Below are 19,526 nucleotides of genomic sequence, written 5' to 3'. Positions count from 1 at the left end.
TATTTATTAGTCTGAAGTAAAAAAAAGTACTTCTTCTATTGTCACACGTTAAAACGCAGGTTAGTCTCCCACCTTGACAGAATAGTATTCCTGTTTGTACAGCATGTAGTAAGGACAGAAGAGGTGAAAATAGGTCAGTTTGTTGGATGACAATTTTAATTTGAGGATTATTGAGTTGAAATTGGACAGGCGGTTTTTCGTCAGATTAATAGAACTCTGAGAACCATATGTGAGGATGATTACAGGGGAGATTAACTTTTCAAATGATGAGTGTTTGTCTTTTTTTTTATTATCTGTTGCTCTTCAAATTTTAATCTTTTTTTTTTTTTTTGTATTTCTTCTCATAGCATTTATAGATACAGTACTTGTGTTCTGCATAATACCCCTTTCACATCGCACTTTTAAAACGGTATATTGCCGTTTTTTTCCATTTTAAGACGTTTAAGGCTGCAATGTGAAGGTGCCAGAGTTGATTTACCGGTTAAAGTTAACTGGTATTTCAACACCTTTAAAAAGCAGAGTCCTACACGTTTCAAAGCCGTTTCTTAGGCAGTGTGAATGGCTCTATTTCTATGGCTTGAAACATGTCCCTTGGGGGTTAAACAGGTTGAATGTGTGAATGGTATTAAATGCTTTTTAAAACGGTTTTCACCTGCAATGTGAAAGGTCTTAAGGTTCAGACCCGTTTTAAAGTCCCATTTAAGAATACAGGGTCAATACCCGTTTCTGCAATGTGAAAGCAGTATTAGATAAAGAATAATGCAGTGAGACCAGTGGCTGGGGAAGCACTGGCTTGTGTCAGAGTCAGATTTACACACAGACACAGACACACACACACATATTTTTATAATCCAAACTCTGGCGTATGACAGGTGAGGCTCTGCCTCCTTTGTCCAACCTGACTGCACATCACTGGTCATAGCTGACTTCCCACTCTTAAGGCCTCCTTATACTTGTTTATAACTGATTGACTGTGAACTTCCCCAGCAACTTTCCTGTAGTGATACATGAGACAAGTGTAAGGGGGCCTTTAGAAAGTTTTTAGTCCTGTTTTAGGGCCCCCAGTTATTTTGAGCTTCCTGAAATCAAAACATTATTGTTTAATAAATGGATAAACCCCCTGAAAATAGTAAATGAGAATAGGTTCTCCAACAAAAACTTAAAAGCTGTGTTGCTCATGGGCAGTAAATACGACATCAGTTGGACAGTACTGGTCTGTTGCTGCAGATATTGGAGGTTATTCTGGTTGTTTCACAAGGCTGCAATTTCGCAGCCTTGCAAGTCCACCAAACTCCGCCTTGCGAATGGTGGCTGGCCGCGCCCCCCCATTCACAAAGCAAATTCGCTCGCAGGGCATGCAATGGATGTAACACAATAACATCCATTTGCAGCCTGGTGGGATCCGCCCCCATCATTCGATGGTCTTTGACCAATGAATGATGGTGAAGGCTCATGCATATGTAAGGTTGCCTCAGAGCAAGATGCATTTCTGCTCAGAGGGAAGAAGGCGGGCAGCTGACATCCGGTGATGTCTGCCCCCCCGTCTGTCCGTCATGCCTCATTAGCATGAGAACGCTGGGCGTTCCCATATGGCAATGAGGCAGCCTGCCACCCCACGCCCCTCTCCACCCTCCCGCCCGCAAGGCTGCTTGCGAACAATCTGTTCGCCATGGCCGCACACAACATGCGCATGCACTTGGGCAGAAGTGCACATGCGCAATAAGAAAACATCGGTCCCCGTGTGAACGAGGGGACCTTGCGAACTGACCTGAATAAAGTCCATAGTTCATTCAAATGCCTGTGTGTTTCTGACCTTACTGCGTCTGTGTTCTCTATACATATGGATGAGTGCCACATAGCATCAATGTGCAGTAGCAAACGAAGAGAACAGCTCGGAAAGGGTAAAGTCACAGAAGTTATTGTGTTTTTTTTGTTTGTTTTTTAGAAACGCTATAAAAACATACAATCTAAATAATATTTTATACACATCAGTATGAAGTGACCTGCTTATAATTTTTTTTATCAATTCTTCCATTGCGGCTACTGCTGGATCAACAAGTTGCGACTGAGCCCAACTGCATGACAGGCAGACAGTGCCAGCCTAGATCCCACCCCACCACCCTCAGCACATGGCAGTGGGAAAATCACAGCGCAGCCAGGGAGCTGCCAATAACATATTCTTCCCTGACTGTGCAGATTGTTTATCACTCTGTGCTGTCCAAATGGTTTTCACTATCAAATACATTTATGCTGGAGAAAAAGGGATATTGAAATGCTTTATTTTAATAAGATTGTACAAAATAATAAGAATGATTTGCAAATCCTATAAACAGGAAGATATAAATGTAATCTATGAACACTTATGAAGAAGAGTTCCATAAAATATCAAGTTTATTTATAAAGGCCATTTAAATTGGAACAGTGTTCAGCTTTATAAAGAAGAGATACAATTCTATATAACACAATGTATGCCACCCCTTTAGATGCAGCTGGACTATCTATGTACAGTATCTCTATCTATCTAATAAGGGACTCGTTTATTATGTTTTAGACACAATAAATAGATTAGCTTCTGGTTGCTATTATGCTCAATTTCCAGCTGGAAATCAAAATCACATCCACATCCCATAGGGGCCTGTCCCTGTAATCTGTAAATTAAAGACGATCCCTCTCCCATTAATTATGCTATATGTAGCCCATAGGCTACAATACCATTGTAATTGTGATCAGAACCAGGGAAAGTGCACCAGATTTCTTTGATATCTGCTGTCGAGCCTCTGTAATACTTTCATACTTCAGTTTTAAGATTATCTCCCTGAAAATGTGTTACTTACCTTTATGTTGAAGAGTAATGCTGGAATTCAATTACCTGTGTTAAATTACCTGGGTAATAAAGGGAGGTAGCCTTGGGCTTTATCATACCTTATTGGCCTGCTATCCTTCTTCACGTCCATGAAAGTAGAATTAAATGTTACACCAGTGGTTCCCAAATTGTGTGCACCCTGGGGATCCTCGTGACACTTCAAAGGGTGCCTTGGATTGGTAGTTCAGGTTAATTTCAAATTATGTATGGTCAATTTAATAAGCAAATTCATAGATGGTGACTGCCAGTCTTGGCCCTCACAAACTGCCAGTTTTGGCCCTCACAACATAACTAAAACACAATTTAGTTAATTTAATATTTTTTTTCTACATTTTTCCAAAACTTTTGGCCTAGAAGTGCTTTCAAAAAGTTTTTGATAATCTAGGATGTTGTGTTTTAAAAAAAGTTTTGGAACAATTTTGTTACACATTCCTCATTCACAAACACTCCCCATACCCGACGTTTATTAGGCCCATCCCCTTGTTGGAAAATACTGTGATTTGCCAGTCTTGTGGTGATTCCTTTAGAATAGTGTTTTATTGGGCCACTGCAAAATGGGTTTCCCCCACTAGTTATTGGCTGCTGAGGCAGATGAGAATAATCCCCAGATGCTAGTTCGGGGCTAATTGGATAGCCTCGGTGGATGGATTACCCAACGTTAATCTACCTAGTTTTAAGTCTGGCCTAAGAGACTAGATCCATTCATAGCTCACACCCTTGCTGAGGCTTTACAGGTTACATTTTCTACTGAACCAGGTAGGATATTAGGAACGGGATGTGCAAGGGGTGCCATATGGGGTGGAGAGAAAGGGCAAAGAGTGAGCTGAGAGGGATGGGGGGAAGAATATATGAAGTGGGAGGTAAAAAAAAGAGCACCGGGCTGGTGCCAAAGAGCCCACTGCAAGTGGGCAGAGAAGGGCTGTGGGAGTGAGGAGGAAAGGGGGTTATCTCTGCGACCCAAAACATTGACTATAACTTCTAAAATGTTTGATGGAGGTGGAGCCGGCCCCTGTCCCCTCACCCATTCTTAGTTCTGATACTTATTGGTGTGTGTGTGTGCGTGTTTCGTAGAGTATACATGTATATGTACAAGTCTATATATATATATATATATATATAGTCCTTCTGTCTCTTATGGATTTCCTTTTCCTCCTGTAGTGAAATCAATGCTCGGCTGGATGCTGTGTCAGAGGTGCTGACATCAGACACTGGTGTTTTTAGCCAGATTCGGGGCTATCTGTGTAAATTACCAGATCTTGACAGAGGGATTTGCAGTATTTACCACAAAAAAGTAAGGCAATATTTTGTAATCAATCCTATTCCACAACTATTTTAAATGTATGCTCACTGCTATAATAAACTGGCAGAAACATCTTCTTGATATAAAGGTTTTGATTCGTTTTTTTGCACAGAGACATGTAACGTCTCACCAAGTGTAGACACAATTATGTCCTATTACTACCTCTTATAATCATCACTAACAAATGGGGACTACTATTTTTCATAAAGGTAGATTGGGCATTACAAGTTGAGTCTCCCGTATCCGTATATCCAAAAACCTAAATTTCGGAAAACCGTGGTTCTTCAGAATATTTCTGGTTTTTGTGTGTCTCCCCCCCGCCCCCCCCCCCCACCTTTTTTCATACTTATCTCATCCCCTGGTGTCCACGGCGGCCATTGGAATCCTCTTCAGTGGCATCACCAGTCCCAAGGAGGCATCCTTAAGGACTGGGGATGCCGCTGAAGAGGATTCCTATGGCCGCCGTGGACGTCTGGAGACCATCGGGGCACCGCCAATGGACCAGGTAAGTATGATAAAAAAAATATTCCAAAATCCGGCGAACTCCCTTATCAAAAATTTCCGTGGTCCCGAGCATTTCGGATAAGGCATACTCAACCTGTATGCCAAACTAGTGTGCGGTTTTATGTAATTATTATATATTAATGGTGTCAGCTTTTTATACCATAACCATTAATATATACAGTCGATTGGGTCTTACTCTACAGTCCTTCTAGTCATCCCATCAAAATCCTTTTCAGCGGCATTCCGGAGATGCCGTTGAATAGGATTCCGCTGGTGGGCAGTGTTGGTGGTAATGTATACATTGTTGGTCTGTGCCAGCAATGCATAAATTAGCATCAACACTGTCCACCAATGTATATTTTGTTATTGCGCAGGCCAGCAATGTATCCATTACCGCCATCACTGTCCACCAATGTTCATATATTTATATGCCCACTGCCACCAATGTATATACAGATGTAGCCCCTGCCATCCTTGACCAGGGCTCGCCAGAGCCTCCCCTCTGGCGAGCGCCGGCGGACAGGGGCTACACTGAACTTGGATGCGTGTGCATCTCACACGCACGCGCGTCCCAGTCCCTCGACGGCGGTGCTGCGGGTCGCACGGTGATTGGCACCGGAGGAGGGGGTGGAGAAAGCTCCTTAGCCACGGCGCACGCCCCTGGTGAGATCCAGCCACTGGCGGGGGCTGGTGATAGAATCACCAGCCCCTGCAAGAAAGAGGCTGGCTCCATCTGTATGGAACCCTTGGAATTCATACCCAGCTCATTTATAATGAAAGATTTTCAGCAAAGTCTTTCGCCTCCTGAAAATCTCTTGCTCTTTGGGGAAAATAGCTCAGAGTGTACGCACTACATTGGTGAAAGATATATATCTATCACCGATTTTGGCAAAGTCTTTTGAAATTAAAAAGTGTGTATGGGCCTTAAGGGTGGAGATTTGGATGAGAGAAAAATGTAAGAAAAATAAAAGCTCTATTTATTTGTACAAAACATGTTATTTGCCAAAATAAATCTGTTAATCACTAACTAGCTACTTTTGTTCATTCTTTTCCCGAACATAGATGATTATGGCTGGTGTATTGAAATCAATGAGCTTGCGTGTATGTAACACATGTGACAGATATTTTTCTAAATGTGACATGCTGATTGTTATAATGTATTTCACAGCACCATATTGTGATTATTTTAATAAAAATGTGTAACATTCTGCATTTTTTCATATCTTGACACAGAGAAGACAAAGAGGTTTGCAAATAATTGCCGTTGTCTTTCATTCTGCTCTTGTAGGGTACTTTAAGTGCCAGCTCAATGCATTCATTGCTGCTGGTATATGCTGTATATATGAGCTGCCTGGGTTAAAGTAGTTAGAAATGTAGGAAATTTCAGCATGTAAATATTTTTAGCTGATTTATGACCGATACATCATAGTTACATAGTAGGTAAGGCTGAAAAAAGACTTGCGTCCATCTAGTTCAACCTGGTATAGATATCCATTGCTGATTTGGTAGGTTCTGATATTTTACAGACAGATTATATTTCTTATTTGTACCCATGGATGTTTTTCTCCAGTAAATGTTTGTCCATTTATACCTTTTTATTCTGCCTGAGTTAATGCTGCAAACCGTTTTCGGTAAATACTGCTGTTGATGGAAGAGCCTAAAGGAGAAGCAACAGTGCAATAGAAAATGCTTCTTTTCTTTTCTTTTGTAATCTCATTTCCTGCCTCAGAGGATGCTATAGATTGATAATAGGATTCTGAATGTCTAGGTCGCACATAATGCCATGTGGTGATAAACAGACAAGGACACGTCATTAATATATTTTGTAATGTACTATTATTGTCAGGTTCACCATGCTCCGATACCTGTGCCTCTTCACTTCTGTATTTTGCTGACAACATAAATGATCGGCGTCATTAGGCAGCTTCACGGTGTACAATCTGTAGAATTAAAAAATGTTTGCCTTTTATTCAAGGGAATTTTTTGTGCAGAATTCTGAGGGGAAATGTACCCATTCTTCTAAAAAGCGGGGAAGTTGTCCATAGCTGTGGGCATCTTCTGTGACCACTCCTTAGAAGCTTTGTTATATAGCTTTTTTTTTTGGGGGGGGGGGATATATACAGATGACCGGCAGTCAGAGTACAGATGCCGGCATCCTGAAGGATGGAATCCCGATGGGGGTCAGGTGAGTATGCTTACCATGCCCTAACCCTCCCTTCTAGCAGCTCCCCCCCCATGCAGCCTGACCTTAACCCTCCCCACTAGTGCCTATACCTTACCCCCGCACCACACTACCTAACCCACCCTCCGCACAGGCAACACTTAATCTTCCCCTCTCCACTGCCTAACCCTAACACCCCCCACCCCCTTCTCCGACCTGATCCTAACCTGTCCTGCATACTCACCAATCGGAATGCCGGCTTTCTATATTCTGGTGTTGATTGGCATCTTGAATCTTTCGAAGTTCCCAAGGCCGTTCTTCTGAAGGCAGTCGGTATACTGAGCGCCACCTGTGTATTGAACACTGCAATAGTAGCGCGTTTTATGAGAGAGACTGGAATAATTTGTCCACTTACAGTCCTGTGAAAAAGTACAGTCACTTTCATATATTTGCTTTTACATGCCAGACCATAGTAACCATGTCCTAAATTTATAAATTGCACCTCTAACGGAATACATACTGTTGACTGTGGTGGGGATGTCAGCTGTCAGATGGAGAGAATTCTAAAAGGGGTTCAGTAAGTATACCTGCCTACTTCCTGCCCCCTCCTTACCCTACACCCTAACGCTTCCGATAGTGCCTAACCAACCTCCCCTTCTAAGTGCCTAAACCTAAACACCCCCCAGCTTAACCTGAAGCCTGCCCACTTGTGCCTAAACTTAACTCCTCCCCCCCTTCCCTATCCTTTTGCTAACCCCCACCCGCATAATTATCATCAGGATGCCGTCAGTCAGCATTCCGGCGTCTGCATCCTCATTCTGGCAATAGTCTTCAGCATGCTAGTTGGGATGCTGGCTTAGTTATTCTGATTGCCGAATTCCTAACTGCCACAATGCTGACCGCATCCATCTCAAATTACACACTCCCAAACTTTCTTGAATCATGCTGCCCCAGAGTATCATCATTTCTCCACCGCACCCCTAGACTAGAAGTTTTTTTTATTGATAGATTTAGAATAAAATATTACATTAAGTAAATTGTACCTACCTGTCATCCTTAGCGTCATTTATGTGGTGCTGTACAGTTGTGCTTCACATGTTTTGTGAATAGCAGCCACTAGAGCTGGTGTTGCCCATCACTTTGACCATAATAATCTGATTTAGTCCTGGATCAGCAACCCGTGGCACCAGGGGCGTAACTAGATATTTGTAGGCCCCATAGCAAAAGTATTTAAGGGCCCCCTATTTAGCAACTGATGTGATCAATGCATGTAAAACATATTACTTAGACAGTAAAGAGGAGCCCCCTTCAGCTCACGGCCCCATAGCAGCTGCACCCCTTGCACCTATGGTAGTTACGCCCTTGCGTGGCACCCCAGGTTGCCTAGGCACAGATTGGGAACCAATGACATAGGGGGATATCCTCTTAGCTGCAGTGGTCACCACAGGGCTATCCTCTTAGCCCCGATGCCGGCATCCTTTCCCCTGATAACCGCTGATATCAGGGATTATGCTTCCTGAGTCTCATGCCGCTAGTTGGATACCGTGATAATGACAATCGGTCATTATGTGGAACACTTTTATCAGCAATTACTTGAAACATTCATTTTTCTAGGAATAAAAAGAGGCAGGGGAGACATCTGGTGCAGTCAATATAACGGACATGAAATAATCTGCAAAAAGCTTCCTTTTCCATGACTCGTAAATGGAGTAATATTGATCACTTCATTCACTTCCCCATACAAATGTCATAAAGAAAAGATAATAACTGTTTATTTCAAGAATGGCTTTGAATACACTGTTACTGATAAGCAGATATACAGTAGGGCGTAATGCAAAGAGTATAGCCTACATGTATGAGTTAATAACTTGGTAGTAAATGATAGATTACAATAGTACAGGTAGACAGTGAAATAGGATAAAGAAAAGTACATTTGGTTTCCGGTAAAGGCATTTGGTATGATGTGCATGGTAGTGGGATTGAAAGACATTCATACCAAATACATGGTTTGGTATTCCTGTAAAAGAAAGGCATTGTAGCGCACTGAGGAGATTAGTGGAGGCTAAAAAGATACAGTACACACAGTAAATCGGTAAAAATGTTATGGGGTCTACACACATAGAGATGTCAGGCCATTTTAATTTAACTACATCACTCAGAAAATGCCCCTACATCGCTCCATGTGTAGGGGCATAGCTGGATAAATGTCGTTAATTGCTGGGTCAGGGCCAATGTTCTCATGGAGAACACTGGCTCTGACAGACTGCTCCGCGGCACATCGCTGAGCGATCTAGCATCACTCAGAATGCGCATCGTTAGGCCCCATTAGTCTGTGAGATTTTAGAGATTAAGTTGCTATATTTAAAGTGCCATGACATATCAAATTCATCAAAAATATGCAAACAACCAGTTTGAACTATGCCCATAGCTAATGCTCAAAGATGACCTTCCTTTAAAAATTGTGCGTTTGCATGTAATTCTAAGCCTGGTGGTATGAGTCCAAAAGATTCTGTAGTGCGTTGTACTTTCTGCAGTCATTTTGGTATCCGGTCGACCGTGTTCAGGTTGACCACTCTTAGTCAACACCCGTCTAGTTAGATGCCTAAATATAGTCTACCACGTCTAAATGGACCGTAATGGAAAGTAGATGCCAGCGTTGTTCACCATGTGTATGGATTTGGGGTTCTCCTGTTTCTCAGTAGATCATAGTCTCATCTTTGGGTGAATTTTCTGGGAATAACCTCTTATGAGATTGACAAATGTCTTTATTGTTTTCTACAAGTAAATAATCCGTCTTGCTGTGCAAGGACAGGTTTTGACTTGTTTGGAAATGTCATTTTAGCCCTTTCTGCACTGATGAGCAGTAACAATTGCTTCGCTAAGATCACTGCAGATGTCTTTACTCCTTGGCATAGAGTTAATCCTGATTTCCCCAGACCAAGCTGATAACCTCTTCACTTCTATATAGTGGCAGTAGAACTTTCTGATGAATAATAAAGTGGAGTTCATTATGGAAGCAGCAAGGATGTCATAAATTTTTCATTCGTACCTTTATGTTGCATTAATTTTTGTGTTAAATAAATAACGACAAAGTAAAGTCAGCTATTGGTTAATTATCTGTCGCATGGGATTATATTTATCATGTTGTAGGATGAGACTTGGTAATTAAGGATTAATAAAACTGCTTATTTGAAACTGGGCTGCCTTTATCACATGACTGTAAATGTTTTCTACATGAATACGAAGAGAGACAGAAGATCCTGCTGGGCCCACTGATGTTTCCTCGCTATCACAAATCCCGCCCAAACAGGTTTCTAATTGTTGGCTACATCAGCAGATTGTTGGATTGCAGCCGAGTGTTATTGGACCTACACACGTAGCGATTAAGGGGTATTTACGAAGCGATCTTACTAAATCGCTTATAAAATGCCCCTACATCACTCCATGTGTAGGGGCATAGTAATAGCCGCTATCGCCCAGTGTTCTTGGCCCTGACAGATCGCTCAGTGGCACATTGCTGTGCCGTGCTGTGTGCTGAGCAATCTAGCATTGCTCAGAATGCTCATCGCCTTGTGTAGGCCGCTTAACTAACTAGTTCTCTTCAGTAGGTTCCCATTACTACACCACATCCCAGGTTCCCATGGCCATACCACATGCCGAGCCCCCATACCCACATTATACCCACATTATACAGTATACCATGTATCAGGATAGAACTGACCAGCGTAATGGTTTTTTTATGTTTTTTAAAGGTTATGCCAGTTAAAGACCCCACTATTTACTATTAAATGAGTTTGCTCTATGGGGCTACAAGGGACAAAGAGCTTGTTTGGATGTTACCTAAACAGAGCTTGCTCCTGGACTGATCCGTTGGTTGGCTGTAACATTAACTACTGTTATATGTTTGCCACATAAGGGGCTCCACTTCCCATTGGTGCTCTCCAGAAATTACAGCATGGACATTTTCCCCATACATTGTTTGTCCTACTCTTTATTTTTTATAAATGAGGAGAATCAAGAGGAACAAACATCACCACTAAGGCCAATCTTCTTCCGAGTGTGGACTTTCTGTAAACGGTCATTGATCTCTTCCTTGTTTCACCGTGATTTCAACAGAGTGCTAATTAGGAGTCCTCCACCTTGTTTTTGTTTTTGTCTCTATTTGTGAGAAACACTTCTCATTTGGGTTGTATTCTTTTATATCAGACCTTTTTTCTTTTTTTATGTTAAGCGGTTCACAAAACCTAGATCCCTGGTTATAATCTAAGATAAAAATAATATTTACAAAACACATATTTTTACAAAAATAGACTAATATTAAAAGATGTTTTGATAAAATAAAGAATTGATGAATTAATATCTGAATATAAAAAGCTGTCTTCTAGTTTCCAAAGGTGATTTTCTCTTAATAAAAGGGAACCATTTCTTGTAATCCAAAAGAAAATGTTCAATATTTGTTATCCAAATGGAAATGTTCCATATTTGTAATCCAAAAGGGACATTTTTACTTAGTGTGTGTGTGTGTGTGTGTGTGTGTGTGTGTGTGTGTGTGTGTGTGTGTGTATTTTCCAAAGGGATGTGTTCCATATTTATAATTCAAAAGGAAATATTTTATATATGCAATCCAAAGTGATAATATTTTTGTAATCAAAAGGGAAATGTGTCATATTCCTAAACCAATGGACATTTATTTTTTATTCCACTGAAAATCTTCTTTTAGTCCACCAGAAATTCAAAGATAAGAAACCCAGCAATCAGCCCCACTTGGAGCCCAATTATAGGAGATGAGATTTCATTGGCCAAAAGTGTCAGATAATTCTATTTGTGCAATGTAATTGGCTGGCATTAGGTCTGAATCCTTGCCAACCTGCTTTTATCAAACATTGGAAGAGATTAAAGGGTATACCGCATGTACGAATTCATGGAGAGAGAAAAAGTACCAGTGCTCCTAACTGTGATTTACAGGCTGTGTTTGCAAATGACTTTAGCTAATTGGCTGGTACATTATCTCTGTACAATTTATCACTCTCCAAAGTTTAGTACATAGACCCCTTAATGAATTATTGTCTCCATTCATGAAAATAGCTAAGACATTTTTCACACTCCATTCAATTCAATAAGCTCTCTATATAATACACAACCAGATGAAAGTAATTGGCCGTTGGAACCGAACCATAAATCAGTTAATGGTTTCAGTGCTCTGACATGCTTTGCACACACTGAAATGGAAACAGTACCAAAGATCCACAGTGCATACCCATGCAAATGCAAGCATGAATGTATTTATTTATTTTAGTTATTTACAGTTTCTTATATAGCGCAGCAGATTCCGTTGCGCTTTACAATGGTAGACAGTGATTAAACAAACTGGATAACGACAGACAGACTTGGAGGTTAGAGGGCCCTGCTGCAAGCTTACAATGTATCTGAGAATGGCCCCGCAGATTAGGTTTTAATTATTCTACCCATGTTGCATTCTTTGCACTGGCTTTAAATATGCAAGCTACAGTAAGGAGCTGTGTTTGAACACTAATGGGTAGTAGTCAGGGCTATTTTTCAGCAGGCTCCAGCAGGAACTGAGGCCCTTATTCTAATTCACTCTTTCTGATAAAATATTTCTTAGATGGACAAAACCATGTGCACTGCAGGTGAGGCAGGTGTTACTTGTGCAGAGATAATTAGATTTGGGTGGGGTTTTACACCTGCCTCACCTGCAGTGCACATGGTTTTGTCCATCTAAGAAATATTTTGTCAGAAAGAGTGAACTAGAATAAGGGCCTCAGTTCCTGCTGGAGCCTGCAGAAAAATAGCCCTGGTACAGATGTATCAGGTCTCAACTTTGCAGCCTATGGCGATTTTTCCGCCACGGCCGCCATGGCGCTCGGCATTCGCAATATCTTTTACAAGCTTGGCGATTCGCTGTGGCGTGCAATACCGCAGATTAACCACCAGATGTCACTTTTGAAAACCTCATTTGCGCATGCGTAAAATTTGTGCTGCAGCGCGTGCATGAGGTGCAGGAACTACTGTACAGGAACTTTATTATCCCTTGCAAGCCTAGTCTTTACCTCTCTAAGGCCCCCATACACTAGGGCGACTTGTCCTTAGGACAAGTCGCCCCCGACTTCCCCCTGAGCTTCCCCGGCTGCTCCCCGGGGGAGCTTGATTAGATTGGCACTTGATGTGCCATTTTTTACATGTGATAAATCGTCTCGATTTATCACATGTAAAAAACCCGGGGAGCAGGGGGGGGGGGGGGCTGCTGGTGGGAGCAGGGGGGCTGGGGACGCTGCGGGGGACACAGGCGGCATAGAGCCGGGCAGAGGGAGCCGGGAGCTGTCAGTGCTAGAAAAAAATGCCTACTGTATACAATGAATGGGCAGCCTGTGATTGGCTGAGCGCTCTCTCAGCCAATTGCTGACTGGCTGAGAGAGCGCTCAGCCAATCACAGGCCGCCCATTCATTGTATGGGCTTTTTTTTTTTTATTCAGTGCTGACAGCTCCCGGCTCCCCCCGCCCGGCTCTATGCCGCCTGTGTCCCTCGCAGCGTCCCCAGCCCCCCCTGCTCCCTCCACCGCCGCACCGCCCCACTAGGTCCCAAGTCGGGTGGTCGGACGTGCAGCAGGTCCGACCACCCGACGCAGATCCGATGCGCACGGGACCGCGCATCGGATCTGAGGGGACATCAAAACTAGCCAATTTTGGTCCGATTTAGGCCAGATCCGACTGATCTGGCATAAATCTGACCAAAATCGGCTAGTGTATGGGGGGCCTTATCCGCCGGCACGAGCGTGGGATTTGGGCTTTTGACACGATATATATATAAACATAATTATCATAATGGGCTGGGTTAAGGGCATACCAAAACAAAGGGGCGTGATTACAGAACGTAAACAGAAGTGATTTTCTTTTTTACATCAGTGCTGGCTGTGCAGAGAACACATACGTTCATTCGTTCCGTTGTTTTCTACCACTTTCATCATGTGCTGACAATCTGACACAGAGAATGTCACAGCCAGCATAATTGACAAGCTGTGTCAAACTCATGGCCCTCCAGCTGTTGTGGAACTACAGGTCCCAGCATGCCCTGCAACAGCTTCAGCAATCCACTATAGCAAATCTGAGGCAGGGCATGCTGGTACTAGGGTGGCCAATCCCGGGATCGGGATCGGCGGGATCCCGGGATTTGGCCCCAAAATGTCCGGGATTTCAATCCCGGGATTGGACTATCCAATCCCGGGATTTCGGGATTGTACAGTCTATTGCCGGGCAGCGTCTGAGCACACGCTCAGACGCTGCCCGGCTGTTACCGACGCGGTATACGGCCGAGAGAGGTCAGACGGGGGAGAGGATTCCGGTCATTCCGCCCTGTCACTTCTGAACTCACTTGTTCCGTGACACTGACTGGAGGGGAGGGGTGGCGAGCGGGTTTCAGCGCCGGAGGTACAGCGATGTGGCCTGCGCAGCGTGACCTATGGGTAACGCTGCGCAGGCCGCAGCGCTGCACCTCCGGCACCAGAACACGCTCACAGCCACACACAGTGACAGTATTCCTCTCCGTCCGGCGTCGCAGCCACCACCTGCCCCGCTCCACCACTCATGGGGGACAGCCGCCGCAAGCCCCGCTCCACCATTCAAGGGGGACAGCCGCTGCCAGCCCCGCTCCACCATTCAAGGGGGACAGCCGCTGCCAGCCCCGCTCCACCGCACTAAAGTAAGTGGGGGACAGGGGCGGGATGCCAATCCCAGGAATCCCGGGATTGAGCATTTTTCAATCCCGATTCCCGGGATTGAAAAAATGCCCCGGGATTGGCATCCCTAGCTGGTACGTATAGTTCCCCGACATATTGAGAGCCACATATGCCCCCACAGTGCAAGATAACAAAAAAGCCAACACAGTGCCAGATAACACATATGCCCCCACAGTGCAAGATATCAAATATGCCAACACAATCTGACAAAAGGAATGTCACAGCCAGCATAATTGACAAGCATATGCCAACACATTCTGACACAGAGACTAGGGACAGATACAGCAAACTGACTGGGTAGTCCAGTCGCTTTCCGCATCTCTATAGCAGCCGGCAGGGTGACTAGGGACAGATACAGCAAACTGACTGGGTAGTCCAGTCGCTTTCCGCATCTCTATAGCAGCCGGCAGGGTGACTAGGGACAGATACAGCAAACTGACTGGGTAGTCCAGTCGCTTTCTGCATCTCTATAGCAGCCGGCAGGGTGACTAGGGACAGATACAGCAAACTGACTGGGTAGTCCAGTCGCTTTCCGCATCTCTATAGCAGCCGGCAGGGTGACTAGGGACAGATACAGCAAACTGACTGGGTAGTCCAGTCGCTTTCCGCATCTCTATAGCAGCCGGCAGGGTGACTAGGGACAGATACGGCAAAGTGACTACCTTCAAAAGTGATAAAGTGGAGAGTGATAAACAATCAGCCAATCAGCTCCTACCTGCCATGTCACAGACTGTGTTTGAAAAATGTCAGGCAGGAGCTGATTGGCTGGCTGTTTATCACTCTCCATTTTATCTGTCTGATGGTATCGCCAGCAGCAGCATAGCGCAGCGCAGTGCAAGGTCATTGTGCTACTTGTAGTTGGGAAATAAGTATAAAAAATGTTTGGGTGGACTTCATCCTGTCACTTGTAGTTCCACAGTCCAAATTACACGGGCGGCAGGCAAACCGAAGAAGGATGCGTCTGCAGCCTAGTCATTTTGCAGACGCTTGGGGCGTATAGTTGTAGTGGGGTGTGGGGGTGCAGCGTTTGATGGGTGCAGCGTTTGATGGGTGCAGGTGGGGAGATGGTGGGTGGGTAGTATTATACTAGACCTTTATTTTCTATGATTTTGTTTCTGAGCCCTTATTCTACCACTTGGAGAACAATATATCCTTCTTTTGCATTTACGAATATATAGTTCTATACATTTTAAATTGCTTATTTATCTTCTACTGTCCCTGCACTGCATCTATCCATTCCCTCCCTGTGAGATTTCTCATTTCAGCCCTTCATAAATCTAGAACTTCTTTTATTGGTGTGATTCTTCTTTACTGCTGGTCGAATAATGAACTGCAACAACCCAAATTTATAAGACCCCCTTCCTCCCATACATACCCACCATGTTCTTTCCTACAGACACTTTTGACACTTCTCTGTTTTGTGAGAACAAAATCTAGGGTTGCTTCCTTCCTTGCATACAGAATACAGTACTATAGTTACCAAACAAGCTGCTGGAGAGCAGACCACACAGGTCATATACTGTACGTAGAATGTCACTACTGTTGGCAAATTTAGCAACTGGCTTTATTCCTGCCTAATAACAGTTGTAAAACCTAACATATCCTTTTGACTGATTATAATCACTTCCAGGAGCTTATTTATTAAACCGTACGGTTTTCTTTTCTTAGAATGTTGTTATTGGCACTAGTCCTTTATTGGAAAAAGGGATCTGCCACTTTTCTGGCTCCCTTCCCCCTTGAATAAATTAAATTACCTTGAATGAAATGTCTGAGCTCCTTACAGGAAAACTGTTCCCTAGCGCCAAGTCCTTTCAGCAATATCTTATCTACTATTAGGTCACTGACCTTTCTCTCATGATGTGGGCTTGACATTGAAAGAGATAAGCTTAAGTGGCTTAGAATACATTTTAGTGAGCTTGAATGACATTCCTGCTGTTTATTGCAATTACTGGGCATGTGAGGCTTGCTGTGTATCTTACAGATAGAGCGCCTGTCAGCCAGCCTTTAGAATCACCAGATCTCCTGAGCTGGCGCAGGCTGCCGGACAGGGGGGGCCGGACATCTGATGGGACTTGCGAGCGTCCTCGTCAGCACGCCGGCGGGGAGCAGATTTCCTCCCCGGATCCGCTTCAGGGAGACGGGCAGGGCGAGTGGTTAGGTGCGGGGGAGGATGGAAGAGCAGCAGGAAGTCAGCAGCGAGCGGGCTCCGACAGAAAGGGATGCATGAGCGCCCCCTTCCAATGTGATGTTATGTTGTATTCTGGATAATCATGGACATCCTAAATTCAGTGTATGGTCTAAATTATTCAAGTTTTTAAGAAGCTAAAATTATATGAAAACTTATATTCAGTGTGAAATGAGGAATAACCTTTTACACCTACAGATGTAGCCACGGTCATCATTGCCTCGGCAATCACCATGTGCGACTCCCACGGTGATTGGTGCAATGCCATTGACATGCGCATTTGTCTTATTTTCTCCTGAGGCTCAGATAAACACATTGAGAAGAGATATCGCATTGTGGTGATTCCACGCGATGGTGCAAATGTGGCATGAACCCGCACTACAGAATCCGATGCAGAGATATGACACTAAGTCGCCATTGATTGCAAAGTGTCCAGGGTTCTGTTGAAGTATTTTGTATTGCTGCTTTTAGAACAGCCCTAACTTACATAAAAGACAAAAATAATTACACATCTATATATATAAAAATCGATGTGTGTGTGTTCCCTATGGACTCCAAAACGGCCTGACGATTTTGATGACATTTTCAGGCAATCTTCAGGTGATCCTTTGAAGTTTGGTAGCGATCGGATCAACAGAATTTTTTGGGGGAAATTACTTGATCGCGCCACGAATGAGATTTCGTTCATGCCGAACTTCTGTTAAATGCAACTGAATATTCAAGCCGTTGTTGACAACGTATTCCCAAATCTAACAACCAACTACAAAAATCCAGATTGGCTGTGCGAACATGCAATTTTGGCACCAAAAAAGATGATGTTAACAAGCTCAATGAGCAAATTCAATTGAAACTGCCTGGCAAAACAGTCAAATACAAATCGATCGACACAGTAATGGACGGGCAACAAGCAGTCAATTATCCGATTGAATTTTTGAATTCATTGGAACCACCCTGAATGCCACCGCATGTATCAACATTGAAGGTTGGATCACCGGTGATGCTTATTCGCAACTTAAACGTACCAAAGTTGTGCAACGGAACCAGATTGACCATCGGCACTGTATCTATAGATATCTGCTAAAACTTCATCACATGACCCCCCTCCTCCATCCACCAGAAGTCATGTGGCTATAGATAATTAGTGCTTCCCGTGTGGAGCTGGGGCGGGTCGCTAGTTAGTTCATAAAATTAAAAAAATCGAGAGAAAAAAAACTTCTCCTATCCTAATTACTTGTGCCCTAGAGTATAAGCATTATACCACAAGCTGGGTACCTTTTACAGGTCTCGGAACTCAAAGGTGACTTACAGTATAGTATAATTATGATTATTAGCAGAATGTGCACTGTCACTTACAGATAACTGCTGCCAAAGAAAATGTCAACATTGTTTTCAGTATGTCTGCTAATCTCCAGGGTGATCTATAATGACTAGTTTAAACACTTTTGCCCAATCTATCTAAAAAATTTAAAATTACCATGTTATGCTGTGCTAATCTTCATTTCTTGTTTACCATGTGTATTGGTAAAAAATAACTTGACAGCAAATGATTTTACAAACCTAATGATGTGTTTATGATTATAGAAACCACTATTTAAAAATGTAAAACTACCGTATATACTCTAGTATAAGCCGACCCGAATATAAACTGAGGCACCTAATTTTACCACAAAAAACTGGGGAAACTTATTGACTCGAGTGGGACCCTCACTCAAGTATAAGCCGACTTTTTCAGCTGAAAAAGCCCCCCTCGGCTTATACTTAAGTATATACGGTAATTTGATTGAACGAATTTCTCAAAACATGACTTTTTGGTAAAACCTGTTGATATTCGACCTCTTATCAGCCTGGTGCATAGGAATGAGGCTCAGAATGGCGGTCTCCCGATTGGCCAAAATTCTGTAAATTTATTGGTAACATAAAACCGATCCCTTGCTATTAAGAGAGACAAGTTCACTTTTGAGTATGATTTCAGATCATTCAGTTTATATACAGTATGTGTTATATATCTCATCTCCTACCAGTCTTCTAACACCTGGCACCTCTTTACCACTGTCAACTTCCTCCACCTCTCCTCTCCACACTCTCTGCTCTTGACTTCACCACTTACTTCACATCCATATTCATATTGCCTTTATACGTCAGGACATCACATCCCACCTGACCATCAGCAACCAGCTGCCACCTTTCCATTACCACCCCTTTCCATCCCTCTTATTATCTCTGACCACTTTCTTCCATGTATCTGGGGAGGAAGTCATGACCCTCATCCATCCCCCCCCCCTCCCACCCACTTGACTGTATAACTTCCTGCCTCCTCACCTACCTGTTTCCATCTTGCCTACCTCCTCAATCTCTCCCTCTCATTAGGCACTGTCCCCCTCTTCAAGCATGCACTTGTCTCATCTATTCTTAAAAACCTACTCTGGATCCAAACACCCTCTCCAACTACCCAACCATTTATCTTCTCCCTTTTGGCTCCAAACTCCTGGAGCGTATATGGTCTACAACCGCCCTAGTGCCTTTCTTTTCTCCCACTTACACTCTTTAACCCATTCCAGTCTTTGGTTCCTTTGGTTCATCTCCACTCAACTGAATCTGCCCTCACACAAGTATGCAATGCTTTCCATGCTGCCAAATCTAAAGGCCACTACTCTCTGCTTATTACACCTCTGATGCTTTTGACACTGTGGACCACACCAAATTTCTGCAAATCCTTCACTTCATTGGTCTGCATGATACTGCCCTCTCGTTGTTGTCCTCCT

At 43.4% G+C, this 19,526-nt stretch overlaps 1 protein-coding gene across 1 annotated transcript in view; it reads left to right on the top strand.

Moving 5' to 3' along the window:
• The window catches only part of MSH3 (mutS homolog 3), a 192,110-nt gene that overhangs the window by 89,330 nt on the left and 83,254 nt on the right, over nucleotides 1–19,526 (top strand). The window contains 1 exon segment of the mRNA XM_083151861.1: nucleotides 4,022–4,154. Coding sequence (XP_083007987.1) covers nucleotides 4,022–4,154 — 133 coding nt within the window.

This window comes from Crinia signifera, chromosome 1 (genome assembly GCF_055691185.1).
Source record: "Crinia signifera chromosome 1, ASM5569118v1, whole genome shotgun sequence".
Classification (NCBI taxonomy): Eukaryota; Metazoa; Chordata; class Amphibia; order Anura; family Myobatrachidae; genus Crinia; species Crinia signifera.
The sequence above is the reverse complement of the archived record's forward strand: the minus strand, read 5'-3'. Positions and strand labels throughout refer to the sequence as shown.